This window comes from Bos javanicus, chromosome 13 (genome assembly GCF_032452875.1).
Source record: "Bos javanicus breed banteng chromosome 13, ARS-OSU_banteng_1.0, whole genome shotgun sequence".
Classification (NCBI taxonomy): Eukaryota; Metazoa; Chordata; class Mammalia; order Artiodactyla; family Bovidae; genus Bos; species Bos javanicus.
This window is the reverse complement of record NC_083880.1, coordinates 23,019,302-23,037,754: the sequence shown is the minus strand read 5'-3', so window position 1 is coordinate 23,037,754 and position 18,453 is coordinate 23,019,302. Positions and strand designations below refer to the sequence as shown.

The 18,453-nt window shown below is 48.5% G+C and overlaps 1 protein-coding gene across 1 annotated transcript in view; it reads left to right on the top strand.

The window, feature by feature from the left end:
- Window positions 1-9,057, top strand: part of DNAJC1 (DnaJ heat shock protein family (Hsp40) member C1) — a 186,139-nt gene extending 177,082 nt beyond the window's left edge. The window contains exons 10-12 of the mRNA XM_061435976.1: window positions 3,087-3,135; window positions 4,388-4,815; window positions 6,951-9,057. Coding sequence (XP_061291960.1) covers window positions 3,087-3,135; window positions 4,388-4,815; window positions 6,951-7,019 — 546 coding nt within the window. The 3' untranslated portion in view covers window positions 7,020-9,057. The remainder of the gene's footprint in view (window positions 1-3,086; window positions 3,136-4,387; window positions 4,816-6,950) is intronic.
- Window positions 9,058-18,453: the final 9,396 nt, after the last annotated feature.

The following is an 18,453-nucleotide window of genomic DNA, read 5'->3' as shown; positions in this document are numbered from 1 at the left end:
AAACCACTGAATTATACACTTTAAGTGGATGAACTGTATAGTCTGTGAATTATATCTCAGTTAAGCTGAAAAAAGTCTTCGTGTACTGTTGTAGAATAATCTCCAAAATATTTTGTTAAATAAGTTGCAGGAGTTTAAAAAAAAGAGTTATTCCATATCCTATATGTAGGTTGTGTATCCTGTAGTTACATAAATCCATAAATATGTTAAAATTCGCAGAACTGTACAACAAAAGAAAAGGTAATTTTATCATATGATGATGTAAAAACATAAAATCTTTAAAAATACAGTAGAATTGAGAGAGGCGAGATATTGTCACCAGAGTTGGTAGTTCTGGTGGTGGACATTGGGAGAAGCTTCAAGAAGAAGTTATACTTGCAAGTACCTTGAAGGATGGTTTGGCTCTGGACAGATATTTAAGGAGAGGTTTGCTAAAGAAAAGAAAATAATTTCAGACAAATGTTAACAATGTCTAAGAGTACAGGGTAGGGAATTTCTTTTTTTTTTTTTTAATTGGAGTATAATTCCTTTACAGTGTTGTTAGCAGGGTGGGGAATTTGTGACCATCTGGGGAGCATTAAGATAGCTCAGTGGTTAAAGAAAAAAAAAATCCACCTGCTAACGCAGGACACACAGGTTCAGTTCCTTGGTTGAGAAGATCCCCTGGATCTTTCCACTGTGGGATCTTCCCACTCCAGATTTCTTGTCTGGGAAATCCTTTGGACAGAGAGGAGCCTGGCGGGCTACCGTCCACAGGGCTGCAAATAGTCAGACGTGACTTAGCAACTAAACAACAAAAGGGAGCATTAATTGTTCAACAGGATGCATACAGGAAAGAAAATAGATTGTGGATTTCCCTGTGTGTCAGGTTAAGAATTAAACACTTTGTTGTATGGTCACTGGTGAGCCATCAGAGGTACTTGATGAGAACTCAGCCTTAGGGATATTATTCCATAGAACTGCTAACGAGTAAGTTTAGACCAGTTAGAAGGCTGTAATACTAATTTAGTTAGAGAATAGTTAGAAGGCTGTAATACTAATTTAGTTAGAGAATGAAGGGCTAATACAGGTGAGAGAGACCTGAGATGTTCCCAATGGATGGAACCAATATCGTGAAGAATGTGGAACTGGCTGGAGAGGAAGAAAAAAGCCCCCAAAATTGGCCCTTCGATTTTGAGCCTATGTGACTGGGATGATAATACTGTTAGGAAAAGGAAGGAAAAGCAGAGAAGTTGATGAGTTTAGGTTGGAATTTGTTTAGTTTGAGGAGCTAAGAGATCTCTAAGCAAGGGACTTAATGGCAATTAGACAGGGAAGCCCGTGGTATGGTCAGCACCACACCCACAGATTAAACCAACCTTGCATGGAAAATATTTGGGGGTAAAAATCTAGAAAGTTCCAAAAGGCAAAACATGAATTTGCATCACACTGGCAACTATTTACACAGCATTTAGATTGTATTAGGTACTGTAAGTGATCTAGAGATGATTCAAAATATACAAGAAGATATCGTAGGCTATATAAAATGTGAGAAAGATATATGGTGATACAATCAGAATTTTGAGTTGGGAAAGCTGGAAGTCAGGGAAGCTTACATTGGATAACCTTAAGTTTTTTTCCCATAAAATAAGCAAGGTCATTCATAGAGTGGAAAGTAGGGGATAGAATTAAAGAGTGTTTCTAAGCAGCTTTAAATATTTTCTCTAATTCTGCCCTTTGTATGAATGAAAAACAAATGATCCACATCAATTATAATAGGTAATATTTACTGAGCCTTTAACATCTGCTAGGTATCATGCTAAGAGCTTATTTCAAACTTAAAACATCCCTAACAGACAAAAGGTATTAGCAGTTTTATCCACATATTACAGAGGGTAATACATGAGACAGATAAAGGATTGGAAATAGCTCAAGGTTACCCAGCTAATCAGAGGTGGAACCGACCGAATACAGGATCTAACTATGAGCTGGTCACAGGATATTTTCTGAGGTTTTACTTTCAAATTTCTTAAAGCAATGAAATATTGGTTCAAGAATTTACGTGGATTAAGGGGAACAGAATACAAAGTATGTATTCCATGTATACAATGGAATGTAACCTCAATAAAGTTAATAAATGGAGAGAGGATGGCTTGTTTAATTAATGCACTGAGGCAGATAACTATCCATTTTAATTTTTGTATTGAATGTTGATCTCATGTTTAAAGTATATATATAGCAGCAACCAGAGCAGTGGTAGGGCTGAGATGGACTCAGGGGCACAGGGAAAACGTTCTAGGGTAACAGGAATGTTCTATAATTCGATTAGAATGTTGGCTACATGTTTTGGTCAAAATTCATTGAAATGTACACTCAAAGTCTGTACATTCCACTCTATGTAAATTTTATAGCAGTTTTAAAAAGGGAAATCTATAGACCTCTAAGACATCATTAAATTAAAAAAAAAAAAAAACTATTCTGAAAAGAAAAAAGCAAACTGTAAGGTGAGACATACAATATAATACCATTTGTTTGTAAGAAAGGGAATAATTCTTTCTGTGGATCACTCACGTATGTATGTAAACGTCTTATGGTTCTTCGGTCAAACTGCCCTACTCCACCAAGAGGTCCTTCCCCCAGGATCAGTCTTAGTGCTCTCAGGGTTTCTGGGATGCAAGGACAGACTCTTAGCTTAGCTTAAGAGTAAATCTCTCCACTGTTCATAATACTCATTGGTATAATAGTCTCCAGTGAAGAAACATACTCTTTCAGGAAGCTGTACCTAAAAAACATGATGTGTTTGTATAATGATTTTGAAAACTAGTACATCTTCAGAAGCAGCCTTGTATAAGGGGGCTGAATGGGCTGAGTTCTTGTCCTGACTCTGCCACTTGATTAAACTGATATTTTGGAGCAACTCCTCTAATCTCTCTGGGCTTCAATTTTCTTTTGGTTAGAAAGAATGGACTGAGCTGATGCCTGAGGGTCCATCCAGGTCTAAGATTCAATAAGCTCTGTTCCTTCACATGGATCTTGTATGAAATAGGTCACCTCACCTACAATAAACATGTGGAAAGTCAGCTTTTCTCTTTTATATTTTGAAACAGGTGACAACCAAAGCCAAGCAACTGAAGGATTCAGTTACTTGCTCCCCAGGTGAGTCAGCACCCACTCCATCCCAGTAACCTCAAGCCATGTCTTCGAAATAACCCTCATTTCACAACTGCTTAAAAAATGATGGTGTTTAATAGTTGCGCCCAATGGACTCTACCAGTTGTCTCTCTGAAAAGGGTCCGTTTACAATCACCCACCAGCCAATCCAGCCCTGCACACACAGTGGTGCTAAGATGTACTTAAATAAGTTTGAGGAGCTGTAGAAACCTTGTTGTTCTTTAGTATGGGAGAAGCTGGGGGCAGGGGACACATGGGAAAGCCAGTCTGTACGGTTTTTCCACACTGACCACAGTTGCCACCGCACACACAGAGCATCCTTGAGAACAGATCAAGCAGTTTCCCCAAGAATCTGTGTTTTTCAGAATCCATTTTCTCAAAGACTAAATGGAATTAGAGCCCCATACTGTTTGCTTGAAACCAGGAAGTGCGCCTTCAACCTTCCAACTCTACTTAAATACAGGTCCCTGTACTCGATGTAACCAGCCAGCAACCAGCAAACCCTGAGATCTGGAAACGTCTCCCTGGGGAGGACAGGGCGTGGATGCTAAGGACTCAGGGGGAGGGCATTCCCGATTGCTTTCCCACCAGGACAGCTGTTGGTCTGGCATGAAGGCAGGGACCAGCTAACAGCGTTCTGTGAAAGATGCTCCCCTCCAAGACGGTGTCCAGAAACATGCTCTTGAAAAGGCAGCGAGGAGTTTGGTGGGCCGTGGACAGGTCCTTCTAAAGAGTAGGAGGGCTCAGGAGTATGTGAGGAGGGCAGGAAAGGCGTGGTTGAACATTTGTGGGTTCTCTGAGGTGACGCCTGTGGGTGGCGGTGGCGCAGGGCCCCAGGCAGTCAGCGAGCCCAGTGAAGGGTCTGACACAGTCTGCTGACACTCGTGGAGTTAGCAGCAACCCTGGGTCCTGAAGAACATCCTTCCTAACCTAGAAAGTAGGCGGTTAGTCCTTGCACTTCCTCTGATCACAGCGCACTCTGGAGGCCCCTGTTCCTTAGAGTGGTGGAGGGACCACGGCCCGGAATCAGACAGAGAGTTCGGATCCCAGCTCTGCTGCTGAGGCTGATGTCCCTCCCTGTACAACTGCGGTAGTGATGGCTATCCTTGTAGAATACTGGGAACGTTCAGTAAAATACACGCAAAATGCCCCACCACTGTCTGCTGTGGCGGCCACACCACCGCGGCTCTTGTTCCCTGAACCGACCTTGCCTCTCCCCATGTGTCCCTCCACACAGGGATGGTCAGGCTCTCGGAACTCAAATCCACAGCTCAGAACCCCAGGCCCACCAGGCCCACCGCAGCCTTGCAGGACAGCATCATCACCCAGCGGGAAGAGGCCCAGTCGGCCACGGAGGAGGAGGAGGAGGAAGCGGCCGAGCTGGGGGCAGAGGCCGCGGAGGAGAGCCGGCCGCGGAGGCGGAGGCCGGCCCGGCCCCTTGAGCCGGAGGAGCGGGTCCGGGGGAAGAGGCAGAAAGACTTCGACCTGTCAGAGCAGCGCGAGTCCAGTGACGAGGAGAGCCAGCAGAGAGAGCGCCCGCGAGCCTCAGAGGAGCCCTGGACTCAGAACCAACAGAAGCTTCTGGAACTAGCGTTACAGCAGTACCCGAGGGGATCCTCTGACCGCTGGGACAAGATAGCCAAGTGTGTCCCGTCCAAGAGCAAGGTGGGTGACGCCCGGAAGGCAGGCCTCTGGGGGCTCCAGACACAGGGAAGTGGCTTGTGGCTGCACCCGACCGTCCCTCATCTCACGCCTCCTCCTGTCCTTTCTATCCAACCCATCCTTCTCCTGCCAGCTGCCTTCCAGTAGGCTGCCTCTGAGTGTGTGAATCTGTGCACTCGACTGAGCATAAATGAGGTCGAGAGTCTAAGTGTTATCATTACACCGACCAGTTACTTTTTCTCATTGAAAACCCCATGCACAGAACATTAAGTTCCCTATGACAGTGCTGCCAACCTTCTGGAGCCTTCGTTCTGCCAGTAGGGGCTAGGCCGGGGGAGGGACTGACAGGTGGACACCAGGACCAGGATCCAGCTTGTCCCTGCAGCGCTGTCCGCCCCGTTTACAGCTCCTTAAACACGTCCGCAGAGGGTTCCCAGACACCAGCTCAGGGAGTGGGCTGCCCCTGTGGAGAAGCAGGCCCCACCCGACGCCGGCTTCAGCGCTGACAGTGCGGAGCCGCCCATGTGATCTCAACTCTGGCCCTCCCTGACACACACAGTCTCCTGGGCTTCTTTCCTCGTACCCACACCCTTTGAGACACCAGGAACACTGAGAAATCAAAAGAGCCAATCTCTGCTGCCTTCTGTGCCCACCACTCAGAAGCCTGTGGGCACACTGATGTTCATTTACACTTTTTTTTAAATTGAAATTCAGTGTTGGGAAATCTAGCTTATGGCCACGGATGTCCCCATGTGTATAGGTCGTTTATCTCCTTTAAAATAATGAAGTTAAGAATTCCTGAGGAGAGAAATAAACCATTAGCTGTTTAAGAAACACAGCTCCTTCCCAGCCCCTCTGACTGATTTGCCGGAAGAAATGATTCTCCCTGAATTCCTCTAGCACTTGTGAGTACACAGGTATTTACAGGTAGGATGAACTGACAATGGGTTAAAATGAAGGAGCTGCAACCATGGATTCCTAGAGGTGGGATGCTCAAACTCACTGCCTTGGGGGTTTGGAAACCTTCCTGTTTCAGGGAGGAAGGTCCTGCAAGGGTTCCTTCCCTTTAAGCCTGACATCAGAACGAGGTCCAGGGGAGGTTCAGCCACCCCTGCTGGCTCGCTGCCCCTGGGTGACTCCCCGGAAGTGGCCCACAAGCCACTGGGTGACTGGGGCCTGAGAGAGGAGCCAGGCCCCTGGCGCTGCCCCGGCAGGCCTGCTGCTCAGAGCCCAGAGCTCCTGCGTCCTCCAGTGGAGCTCTGGGCCGCTGAGTACCACATCTCACGCTTGGCTCTGCCAGGGGCAGAAGAGTTAGGAAAAGGCTGATGTTTTAGGCAGGTAGTCCTTGGGGAGAAGGCAATGGCACCCCACTCCAGTAATCTTGCCTGGAAAATCCCATGGACGGAGAAGCCTGGTAGCCTGCAGTTCATGGGGTCGCCAAGAGTCGGACACGACTGAGTGACTTCACTTTCACTTTTCACTTTCACGCATTGGAGAAGGAAATGGCAACCCACTCCAGTGTTCTTGCCTGGAGAATCCCAGGGACGGCGGAGCCTGGTGGGCTGCCGTCTATGGGGTCGCACAGAGTCGGACACGACTGAAGCGACTTAGCAGCAGCAGCAGTCCTTGGGGATGCAGAAGAGGCACCTGTTAGATGTTTCTCTCAGAACGCTGCTAAAGCCAAAACCCCAGGAGGAGAGTGAATACTCGTTCTTTGTCCCGGGCAGCTGATAAAGTCATTTACAGCAGACCACAAACCAGTGACCTGGTTTCCCACATGCCCTTAAGTTAGTGAAGGGTTACGGTGCCTCCAGGGTGTTTCTGAGCAGAAACAGAGATGGTTCTGGAAAGTACCCTGTGATACACAAGGGAGCAGCGAGGCCGCTCCGTGCTTCATCAGGGTCCTCACCCCAAGGAGTGGCAGCCACAGGCAGCTGGGTCTTAAGCTGCCAGTTCTGCAGCCTGAGGGGCTGGAAGACCAGCCGGTGCTGGGACGCGTCCAGGGAGAGCAGAGCATGTTCCCCGGGAGGTCCAGGCCGACAGGACAGCCCTTGGTCAGGACTGGGCATGGCGGGCTAACCCCACAAGGGGCACACTGATTGTAACTGTCACCCCACCACCTCTTTCTCTCTCTCCAGGAAGACTGTATCGCTAGATACAAGCTGCTGGTTGAACTGGTTCAAAAGAAAAAACAAGCTAGAAGCTGAATCCTCTGGAAGATGTTGTTTACCTCCATTTTCCAAAAGGATTATTTTTTAAATCTTATGCAGAAATTTACATTTTGTACCTCAGTATTTCTATACGTCATGTGCCTTAGTGAAAAAAAAAATTAAAAATCTAAAATAAACGTTGTGCTACATTGTTTAAACATATTGTGTTAACAGAAAAACAGATTTGGGTATTTTATAAATTATTTTCTCTCTCATCACTGCAAAGCTTAATTTCCTGGGGACAAACAGAATAGTGCTTTTCTAACAGTCAGGTGAATACATGAAGGAGCATGAGTGAACTAATGTGGAATTAAAACATAGTGTTTCTTTGACCAAAGAGCACACCAGTTGATGAGTAGCAGGATGCTGGTGTTTTGGGAAGAAAAAAACCTGGTTGGTATATTGAGCTAGCTAGTAGTAATGTGGGGTTATCTTAACTCTATGTATTAATATGTAGATTAATATATGTAATTATATAAAATATGGATACATTATATGTATCTAAAAAAAAGTCTAGATGCACACGGACATAGGTAATAAACTGTGATTTGCAGAAATCCATCCCCAACTATAGAATTTCCAGAGAACACATAGGCAAGGTTTTTAGGATCTGATGACTTTGGGTCCCACTTTTCAATATCCAAGTTAAAAATCACTATTTTGTGCTGTTACTTTTGAATGAACCGTCACCATCAGCTGTGCACTCCTTTTTAAATATGTCATTTGCTCAGGACTTGGAAATAGTTTGCTAAAGTACAAACTGCCTAAACTTGAAAACCATTAAGATCACCAGGACACATTTCAGGGAGGTGCTCTGATAAAATATCCATACAGACATGGTTTTTCTCTAATGATTGAAGTGAGGTTCCCAGAGCAGGCTCAGGTGGCACTGGCTCTGTAACCTTCTAGCCTGAGCAGGACACACGTGGCCCCAGGTCAGCCCACCTCTGATGCTGTGAGGGACCAGACCACTCGAGACGTCAAGAAGAGCAGTGGAGAAAACAGCTCCAGGTCGTTGTTTCCACGAACTGAGTCCTCGGGCAACAGCCCTTGAGTCTCATCTGGGGGTGGGGGTGGGGTGGGGGGGCACCTTGCCTGCAGGTCAGGAGCCTGTCACGGTGGCACCAGGGCCAACAGTTTCTGCCCCAGGACTTTCTCCTGGAGCCAGTGGGGCTGTGAGGTTGTGACTGCATTCAGTGAGGGACAAGCCCTGCTCCCTGTTCATATGGGGTGTCTCAGTGAAAAAGTTGATTCACAGAGGGAACCATGAAGGGACGGTCCTAGTAGCTTGCCAGGCCCTGGGTCCATTCTGTCTCTGGTCCAGCATCAGCCTGTCTTTCACACAGCTTGCCTGTCCAGCTGTGACATTCTGTATCACGACCACCCTTTTCACTTATGGTGCTTTAAACTGGGTCTCTGTTACATGTATCCCCAAATCCCATTACAAGGTTTCTGGGCTTCCAGTGTTGGGAGAGCCCCACACGGGCCCAGCGATGCCTTAAGAGGTACAGTTCAAGATAAAAGGTCCTAATTTGCCTACATCGTTATATTCTGCACACTCATTAAGGAGGTGTCCCAGCATGGTTTGTCCTGACTGCCCCTGCCACCAGCCCCTCTAAAACCAGAAAGCGGCCCTTTCTGCATGGCCGGTCCTATTCAGGGGACACAGAGTGGCTAGTTTTGTTGAGGTAGGACCAGTGGGCCTGGTGGGGAGGGTTCACGAGCATAGCAGGACACAGGAGACCCATGGGTACTTCCAAAGGAGGTTTCTGACAGGTCATGTGGGGACCAGGCCTGGCCTCCCTGCCCTTCCTGACTCCCAAGGAATCCCTCTCCAAACCCATCCCCTCAAAGCCCCAGCTTGTGATCTGTCTACTCACACCTCCAAGGCCAAGCTGTGACATGATCAGTGCCTTGTTTTACCTCTTTGTCTCAACTTGTCTAGAAAAATAGAGACTAATGGTGGCTGCAACACAGGTTGTTAAGATGACAGTCTGGCTTGTTGAAAACAATAAATGTTCTTTTTCTATCTGACCATCCGGACTTCCTGTTGCTATCATTTTCAGTGGCTGCTGACACGCGTGACAGGGCTGACAGGCCACCAGCCGGTCACATGCTCACTTGGCCTGTCATGGGTGGGAATCTTGGGCTTGTGTGGATTCTTGGGGGTCTGGGAACCCTACCACATGGTATGCACAACCTTTTCCTTTTGGATGTGTGGTCCACATCTTTCACTAGGTGCCCCTGAAGGGTTTCTCTCCCAGAAAGGTTAACTCTAGCCTCTGCTAGTGTGTTTACTCTAATGATATCCATGGAGGACCCACATGGTACAAGAAGAACCCCCAGACTTGGCCTCTGACAAAAGAGGTCCAGGACTTTACCTGGGAGCTCCATCCCACTCAGACCCCGGCAGAGGGATGGGCAGCAGGTATCTGCTCTGTGCAGTACTTGCAAAGCACTGGCCTGGCCCCGGCATACCCCCCAGCTGCAACCCCAGCCCCACGGGCTTCAGGGTCTTGCCCCCATCCTCCCAGAAGGAGGCCTTTTCTCCTAGAGTGGTTTTCATTTATTTCCTCCACCGGGGCAAGGGCTTATGGTTCTGTTGTGTACACCAGTGACAGCGCCGGTTTTCAAGTCCCGTCTCACGTTGTGTGTGTGCTCACCAAGCCCCTGCTGTTGGAGCAGGTTCCCACCAGAGCCAGCGCTGCTGAGGCCAGGTGCTGTCACCCGGCACGTGGACCGGCAGGGCTGGCTGCTTTCCTGACTGCGCCTGACGATGCTTCCTCACTGAGACTCCAGGCGGATGACGGGTTTTTCTGTGACACTTACCATGGGAACCACCTAGAAGTCTCAAGCTCTTGTCTCCTTGATTGACCCACGAGTGCCTGGCCAACATCCTGGCCCCACAAGACGAGCTCTGTCTCGACTGGAATACTGCTGCCCATAGGCCAAGTCTTCCCCTGAGCTCCCTTCTCACAGTTTTTGAAAAATCATAAGCAGCGTTCCTGGTCAATGTTCTGGATGGCTTAAAATTGCCTCTTGCCTCTTGGTATGTGCCAGCCCCACCCCCACAGCAAGTCCACCCACCCCCTTGAAAGTGGAGAAGGAACCCCTTTAAAATAGGAACCACTTCAGCCCCTTACACTTACAGCCAGGCTGCAGTTGTTTGCTTCAGCAGTTACATTTTTTCCTAAATCTTAAAGGGCACAGTTTAAATTGTGACGTTCTGTACTCACGGGGTAACTGCGTGTCCCAAGCAGCCAGGGCCGGCCCCAGTTTGAGCTGGGTCCTCCCTGGACCCAGTTCAGAGCGCACCTCACATGGTCACCTCTGTGAGGTCCGAGAGGTCCCGCCTCACCCCTACCTCATGAGCGCGCGGCTTCTGCATTTGTTTTGCCCAGTTTGGGCTGAGAAAGCTGGAGGACAGAGGGCACGTGAGCCCTGGCGCCCCCTAGGACACGGCCGCCTGCGTGGGAACCATCCCGATGGGGTCTCCTGCCGCCAGGCGGGCCCCCTTGCTCCCCCCTCACCTCCCCGCCACCCCCACCGGCCCCTTCAGCTGCTTGCCGCAGGCCCCCCCCTCCCCGCCGGCCGCCTGTGCCTCCACCTGTAGCTCGGATCACAGCGCGGCCTGGAAGCCACCCCACTGTCTTGGCAGGAGTCCCAGCCTCCTGTTTGAGTAAACTGCTTGGCCTTCAGCCTTCGACTTTATTCACCAGGGAGCTAAATTAACACGCTGTAAAACTGAGCGGCTGCAATTATTTTCCTCTGGTCTGGGGGAAAAAAGAATGGCTTCGTGTAGAACAGAAAAAGGGAAACCACTTTAGCAATCAGTTCCCCAGGGGGAAGCTACCAGTGTTTCAAAGAGCCGTGTCCAAAGAGCACCGCGGCCCGGTCCCCCGCCGGAAGTGGGGTGAGCAGGCAGCTCCTCCCCCTCACTGGGTGCCCCGCCACTCTGACACCCCGGCCCCAGCCTCGGCAGGGACCCTCGAGCCCCGCTCCCTTCCTCATGCTTCCCATGTCCTCCCACTCCAGAAAGGAAAAGACACCAAATTCTTCTGCAGGGAAAGTTGACTGCTCATCTCTTGCCTGCTCATCTCTTGCCGTCACCACCTGTCAGAAGCCAGAAGCTCACTGTCCCCTGGATTACTTCAGGAGTTTAACTCGATTAAGCCCATCTTTGATTAGTACAGTTTAAAAAGAAATCCTGCTTTTACAGATGAAATGGACAAAGATATGAGAGGGTTATCTTTTTAAATGAAGTATAGCGAATTTACAATGTTGTGTTACTTTCTGGTGGTACAGCAAACTGATTCAGTTATATATATATATATAAACCTTTTCATATTCTTTTCCATTATGGTTTATTGCAGGATAGTGAACATAGTTCTCTGCGCTACACAGTAGGATCTTGTTTATTTTATATATAGTCATTTGAATCTCAAACTCCTAATTGATCCCTCCCCATGCCCTTCCCTTTTGGTAACCAGAAGCTTATTTTCCATGTCTGAGGGAGTCATCTTTTTATTTTGTCTGTCCTAAGTTACAAAGGAAAATGAACAATCATGTTTTCTGTTACTCAAAAAGAAACATTTTGTAGAATTTAAGATAAAATATCAAATTATTTATCCCAAATTATCTTGGTTCCAATCTGTCTTACAAAGGAGGATGTTCCTGCAGTGACAGATAGATGCCTCTAGACACCTGACCCCAGCTGGTCTCCTGTTTTAAAAGGTTTGGCATAGGAAACCCCGATGGAATTCTCCTCTTTGGCTGCACTGAGATCTATCCGATTATGTTAACACTGGAGTAGAAGCACTGGAAGTGGACTCTTGCCTGAGGCTGTCTTTCCGTACAGGAGAGAGGAGGGTTCTGGCCTGGGGTGGGACAGGATCTCATTGTGCCAATGAACCCAAACATGCTTTAATCCTGGGACCAGTCAGCTCCAAACCACCACCCCACCTCCCCGCTCAGCACCAGTGCCTGGAGGGCCAGTGTTTATGAGGTCACGGACCGGGCCGTGGAGCTGCTCTCGGTCCCCAATAAAACCCAAGACCGAGTACCGAGGCCTGCAATCAAAGTGTCAAAGGTTCACACTGCGGTGAACAAGGCCACCTGATCTGCAGCTCGGAGGCCAGTTCTTGGAACAGCAGCAAGGCCCATGACGGGGACCAGGTCTTCGCCAGTCTGGGCAGCTGCACGGCTTTCCCCAGAGCCAGTAAAGGAGGAGAACTCGGCGGGGCGGGGTGGGGGTGGGGGGGCGGGTGGTGGCGGCAGAGGGCCCAGAGAGGGCGGGAGGGGAAGCAGCCGGAGGGCGCATCAGGTTGTTCCTGGGGCTCCTGGAGCACCCAGGGCCAAGCCCCACTCCACCTTCACGGGCAGCCACACCCCACCAAGAGTTTGCAAAGACACTGTGCACCTTAGTTTTTCACAGACCAACACACACACGTGTACACACACACACACGTTCAGCTGCGGAAACACCTGTCCGTACTTGCTTCGGGAGAACTAGCAAGATCACTGCGGCAGAGCAGTGGTGGTGCCAAAAATGTAAAATCTCCTAATTAATCCGTCTGCTTGTTCAGTGAGCCAAGTGAGAAACAGCAGATGCATCAATCACAATTTGAGGAAAACCAAATTAACTCCATCAGCAAAAAAGTGAATGTCTTGCTGTAAACTTCAGAAGGACTGGCACAGCCGGAACGCGTTCACAGCCGCCAACCGCAAGGTGCCTTCTTGCGTCTCGGGCCTCTGCTGCCTGGCCGCATGACCCATCCTGTCAGCTGCCCCTCACGCCACCCAAACTTCTTCCAGTCACGTCACCACACACCTTTGGTAACTACTGGATCCAGGAGGCGTTTTCACCAAGAGCTGATTTCAAGTTGGATCTTCAGTCCTGATGACCAGCAGTGTCACCTTTCAATTTTCTGCAGCTTCAAGTTTTTACAGAATGAAATGGGTGTAAATTCAAGAAAACAGGGAGCCTTCCAGGCTCCTCCTCAGATCCTGTGCAGGGGCTTCATCTCCCACCTGCCTTTTGAATCTCGCGGACCCCAAAGGCCTGCCTCCAGCGCTCCCTCCTCGCGGCTGTCACCCACACCGTCTGCACTGGCCCGACGGGGACAGCCTTCCTGTGCCCCGAGTCCCGGAGCACCATCCTCTCCGCCCCTCTGGGTTCCCTCCCTGGAAACCAGAGGTTAGAAGTCCTCCAACAGAACTGAGACAGGCATCTTCAGTCTGGAACCGGGATGGAGTCTGTTCATTCCTTGCCCCTAAAAGCCTCTGCTTGGTGGAAACACCCTGCTCTTTCTTGCCCATTCTATTCAGGGGGTCACCCCCCAAGGGACCCAAACATGCCTTTCTTCCCCACCCTCCACCTGATTTCAAAGGAACCTTCAAAACAGTTTCCAGTCCCAGGGAGACAGGCCTGGGACCCTTTGCTGCAATGTTTCCACCTGGACACACCTCTCCTCCAGCAACAAAATATAAAGAAAGTGTATGGGACTAAAAATGAGTGTGTGCATGAGCAGTTAGGACAAATTCTGGACCCCAAAGATACAAAGAGACCAAAAAACCCAACTGCCACTTTTGAAGAACCAGGAACAAAAACAGGGTGCCTGAAGCAAAAGAAGAGTATTATGCATGTCCCCTGCACACACCACCATTTAAGGGGTTGGCAAACCATGGAAATCACCCCTCTAGCCTGACCCCTGGACATACCCCTAGTCTCACCCCATGTAAGAAACAAGCTCACACCGCCTCAGTGAGGGAGCAAGGGAACCTGTTGTTTGTCCCTCCCCCACCCTCCTACAGAGGGGCCCCAGTAAAGCCTCACCTGTATTTCCTGTCTGGCCTCTGATCAATTTCTAATGATTAAGGAAGCCAAGAACTCTGGTCCGTAACATCAGGACAGTTTTTTGGTGCCGTCGGGCTGCTAAGGAGAGAGTGACAAGTTCCAAGGCCCTGCGCTCAGAGGTCTCGGGGCGGGGGGGGGGGGCGTCCTCGCCGGCGCCCACTGGGGAAGGGCGAGTGGGAGATGTCCCAGCTGCTGCCTGGGAATTAATGCAAAGCCAAGTCTTGCAATTGTTTGAAAAGCGGTCATGATAACTTGTCACTTAAAAAATGTATTAACCCTAACACCTAACAGTGTTACTTACCAGCACCTGGAGGTGGATGTACACGCTAGGGAACACTGGCAGTTTGTCTCTTCCCCAGTTCTGCGTCCTTGCGGGGCGCCAGGCCCAGAGCAGCCAGGGGTCTGGGGTCAGAGAGGGGCCACAGCCTCAAGGCTGTCCTGGCACCAGAGGCTCTGCCTCCAAGCACAAACTTGCCAAGCCTGAACTGTAACCAAAGACAGCTCACAAATCACAGAAGTCCTTATTGAACTTACAGGATTGTCAACATTCACTTATCAGTAAGAAGGAGACATTTCCTTTGATGCCAATAATAAGGTGAGGGATGGGACTGTAAGTGGAGTACAGTTGGCATGAATTCCTAACAAGGTAAAATTACTTGAAAAATCTAATGGCTTCCCAATATTTGCTAAAGTTCACAACTATTTCATTTGGAAAAGCCTACTTTAATGTATAGCAAAACTTGGCATCATCAATGTATATTTCATTTTCACTGAGTAAATTTATGGTTAATGGTATTTGTCTCATTGAAGAGTTTTCACATTTGAAACACAAGTCCATCCCCTACTTTTAAAAGCAGAGTTCCATTTAGTTGTAAGGCACTTCTGCCTACAATGCCAAGGGCTCTGCACTGCCTTGGGGAGCATCCTGAGTCAGTGGTTATCTCGTCTTCTGACTGGCTGACAGAGAGCTTAAGAAAACAGCATGGAGACTTGTTTTCTGGGCACTCATGCCCAATGCCTGCTCTTGACCCCATGAGCGAGCACACCTGCACAGAAGTCTCGATGGGAACCAGCCCACAGAACCCCGTGTCCAAGCAGAGCACCCTTTCCCAAGGGTCTGTGATGGGCAATAAGCAGCAGGTGCTCAGAAACTTCCCAGAATGAAACTCAACAACAGGGAAGCAGGGAGCAGCAGCCAGGTGCATGCCATTGGCGGGGGTGGAATTAGGCTCCCAGAACCTCAGGTAAGTTAGAAAAGTGACTAAAGCAAGGAGAATCACACCAAGACAAAAAACTACACGTATATATAAGTATATAAATGAAAGTGTAAGTATATAAATGAAGTATATATTTCATTTCTTATACAAAAAAAAAAAGGTGCGTGGCCAGTGATGTTTCGTTTAGAGTCAATGACTCAGAGTGAAAACCAAGGAGGTTGCCAATGAGCTCCTGTCTTCAGTCTTGGGAGAGACAAGACTTTCCAGAATCTGGTAATTATTTTCCAATTGTGTACCAGAAACCTAAAATGTGCTCCTTAATAAAGTGAAAAGTCTAACCGGTTTTCCTTGGTCATTCAACACTTAACAACCAGGACCCAATTACACAGACCAGCATACTCTACACAGATCAGTATACTGTGGTTCTGTAAGTCTGGGATAAAGGCTGACCATCCGCAAGGACCACAGGTGATTCTGATGCTCACTGAGAGCTCGCAACCATGAGTTTCTCTTTAACTTAAATGCCTCTGGTTAAAGCTAACTGTGTTTAAAAAAAAACAACTCACTTTTTACCAAGTACGAATACAGCTTTTCTGATGTGCCTTCCTGTCTTCTCCACTGTGGTCATTGCCTCCTCTCTGCACCGGTGGTTTGAGGGGCGCTCTGTCTCACCTAACAGCAGGCTGCAGGCTGGTTTGCTCTCCACGCTGCATGGAGTCTACTCTTGAGTTTCAACAACCCCAAGATGCAACCGCACCGACAACAGAGCACGAAGCACCCAGAGGCTCCTGGAACCAACCGACACCAAGGGCACCAGGGCGTCAGGAGCTCTATCTTCTCCAAACAAGACGGACGTCAACAAGCAGGTGACACAAGGCCTTCTGACCTCACTGGCCTCACAAAAGGACGCCCCTAAAAAACCCTAGACCTGGCGGGAAGGGGTTGAGGCTGAAGCTCCGTCCACACTACTGGCCTTAATTAGTAAATTGAGTAACAAAGTGCAGCCCCTGCCTCAGGGCCAGCACAGCGCCACCCAGAGGCACCCTGAGCCTCCGAGGGTCCCTAGGTGGATATCCAGCACCATGGGATGCTTCACAGGAACGCCTACTCCAGCCCCACCTCCTCAGCAGCAGGGGAATCTGAGGGCCTCAATGCCTCGTCCGCTGTGGCGGAGACGGCACCGGGGCTAACAGCCTCGGCAAAACTGAAGTCCTACCTGCAGACTCCAGGGAGCAGTCGCTCTCGGCGGCGAATCTCACCAGTGCTGAAGGGCAGGGAGCCTGACGCCGGCACTGGAGTGAGTTTCCCGCCGCTCAGGCCCGAGCTCACTCAGAGCCCGCCCACCAGAGAGGATGCCGGGAAGCCAGCAGACCTTCATTCACGCCCCGCCCACTGCTGAGAGAGGCTCCCCGGCCCACCTGCCCAAAGAGCGTGAAAAGAACGCAGGGAAGCTGGCACAGCCCAGCAACCCTGGAACCTAGTTGGGCAAGCCGAGCTCTGCTGAACACATCCAGTGACCCTGTTCAGCCAGGGAACTTGAGACACGGGTGGGCTTAAGTCAAGAACACAAGAGCCCTACCGTCTTGGAGCTAGTTCTCCCACTCTGCCTGGGCAGGGAACCAATTTGTACCCCCACCCACTGCTAAATGCAAGCGCTCACCCAGGGAGCCTAACAGGAGCACATCGGGAAGCCCATCCCAGAGCCATGCTTACAGTGGCATTTAGTGCACGGCCCGTGCTTCTCTGTCTTACCAGCGAGTTCAGTGCCGTCTGGCTTAATTAGGAGACCTAAACAACGGTGCCCGCCAGGGAGGGAAGCAAACTCGGAGTTCTGCTTACTACTGTGTATAGTACCCAGTCTCAAAAGCCGGATAAGCCTGACCAGAGGCCCTAGGCAACAGCAAAGCCCATCCTACAGCCTTACTAGGGCAGGGAAACAAGCCAGAATTCCTATCCAAGACCTCTCAGCAGCAACACCACTCCTGCCCTCCCACCTTTCAGGGCTCTGGGCAGGGGCCTTGCCCCAAAACAGACCCTAATATAGCAGACCCCCACCTGCCCACAAGCATTACCAGTAGACACATCCAGAAACCTCAACAGAGCTGACTGGTGAAAAGCTGTCTCTCCCAAGACAAACCTGTAAAACCTGGAAGAGAAGCCCATTTACTCACAAAAATACACATAAACATGACATCACCAAAGTAAACTAATAACTGACACTAAAGTAATGGAGATCTATGAACTGTCAAAGAATTCAGAATAATCCTCTTAAGGGAACTACAAGAACACAAAACTATAAACAAAATTAGGAAAATAATTCGTGAACAAAATGAGAAGTTCAACAAATAGAAACCATTAAAAACAAAAATCCTAGAGCTGAAAAATACGATCGAAGGATTCAACAGCTTTAAAAAGATGAAGATGCAGGAGAAAGAATCATCCCGACCTAGAAGACAGGACATTTGAAATTACCTAGAGGAACACAAGAGAAAAAGTGAAAAACCGAAGAAAGCCTTATGGTACACAATCAAAGAACCCACATCTGCATTATGGAAATTTCAGGAGAAAGTGAAAGGGACAGGAAGCATATTCAAAGCAATAATGCTAAAAACTCCCAAACCTGGGGAGAGGTATGAACAGATCCATGAGGTCCAAAAGACCCCAAATAGGTTGAACCTAAATAGGGCTACACCGAGACACATTATAAATATCAAAAGTCAAAGACAAATAATTTTTGTCAAAGAGAGAAGTTACATACAAGGGAAACCTCATTTTTAATACTATCAGCAGATTTCCCAAAAGAAACTTCAGGCCAGGAAAGATGGGAGATACATTCCAAATACTGAAAGTAAAAAACCGTCAACCAAGAAGTCTGTATGGGGCCAAAGTGTCCTTTAGAAATGAAGGAAGGATAAAGATTTTCCTGAACAAGCAGAAGTTGAGGGAGCCCATCACCAGGAGACATGCTTTACAAGAAAAGCTAAAGGGAGTTGAGTGGAAGTAAAAGGATGCTAACTAACATCATAAAAATAAAGGAAGGTAGCATGAAATTCACTGGTAATTATAAACACACATTCAAAAGTAGATTTTGTAATACAGTATGGTGGCACATAATTCTCTTACAACTCAAAGTTAAAAAACAAACAGTAAAAAGAACCATAACTATAAAAATCTGTTACCGGGTACACAATATGAAAACTACGTAAACTGTAACATCAGTAAAATGTGAAGGGAGGAGAAGTAAAAGTGTGACGCTCAGGACTTAAGCTGTGTAAGTTTAGTTATTAGCTTAAAATAGGGTGTGTTATAATTTTCATGTAACCACATGAGAAAAATCTATAGTAATTACACCAAAAAG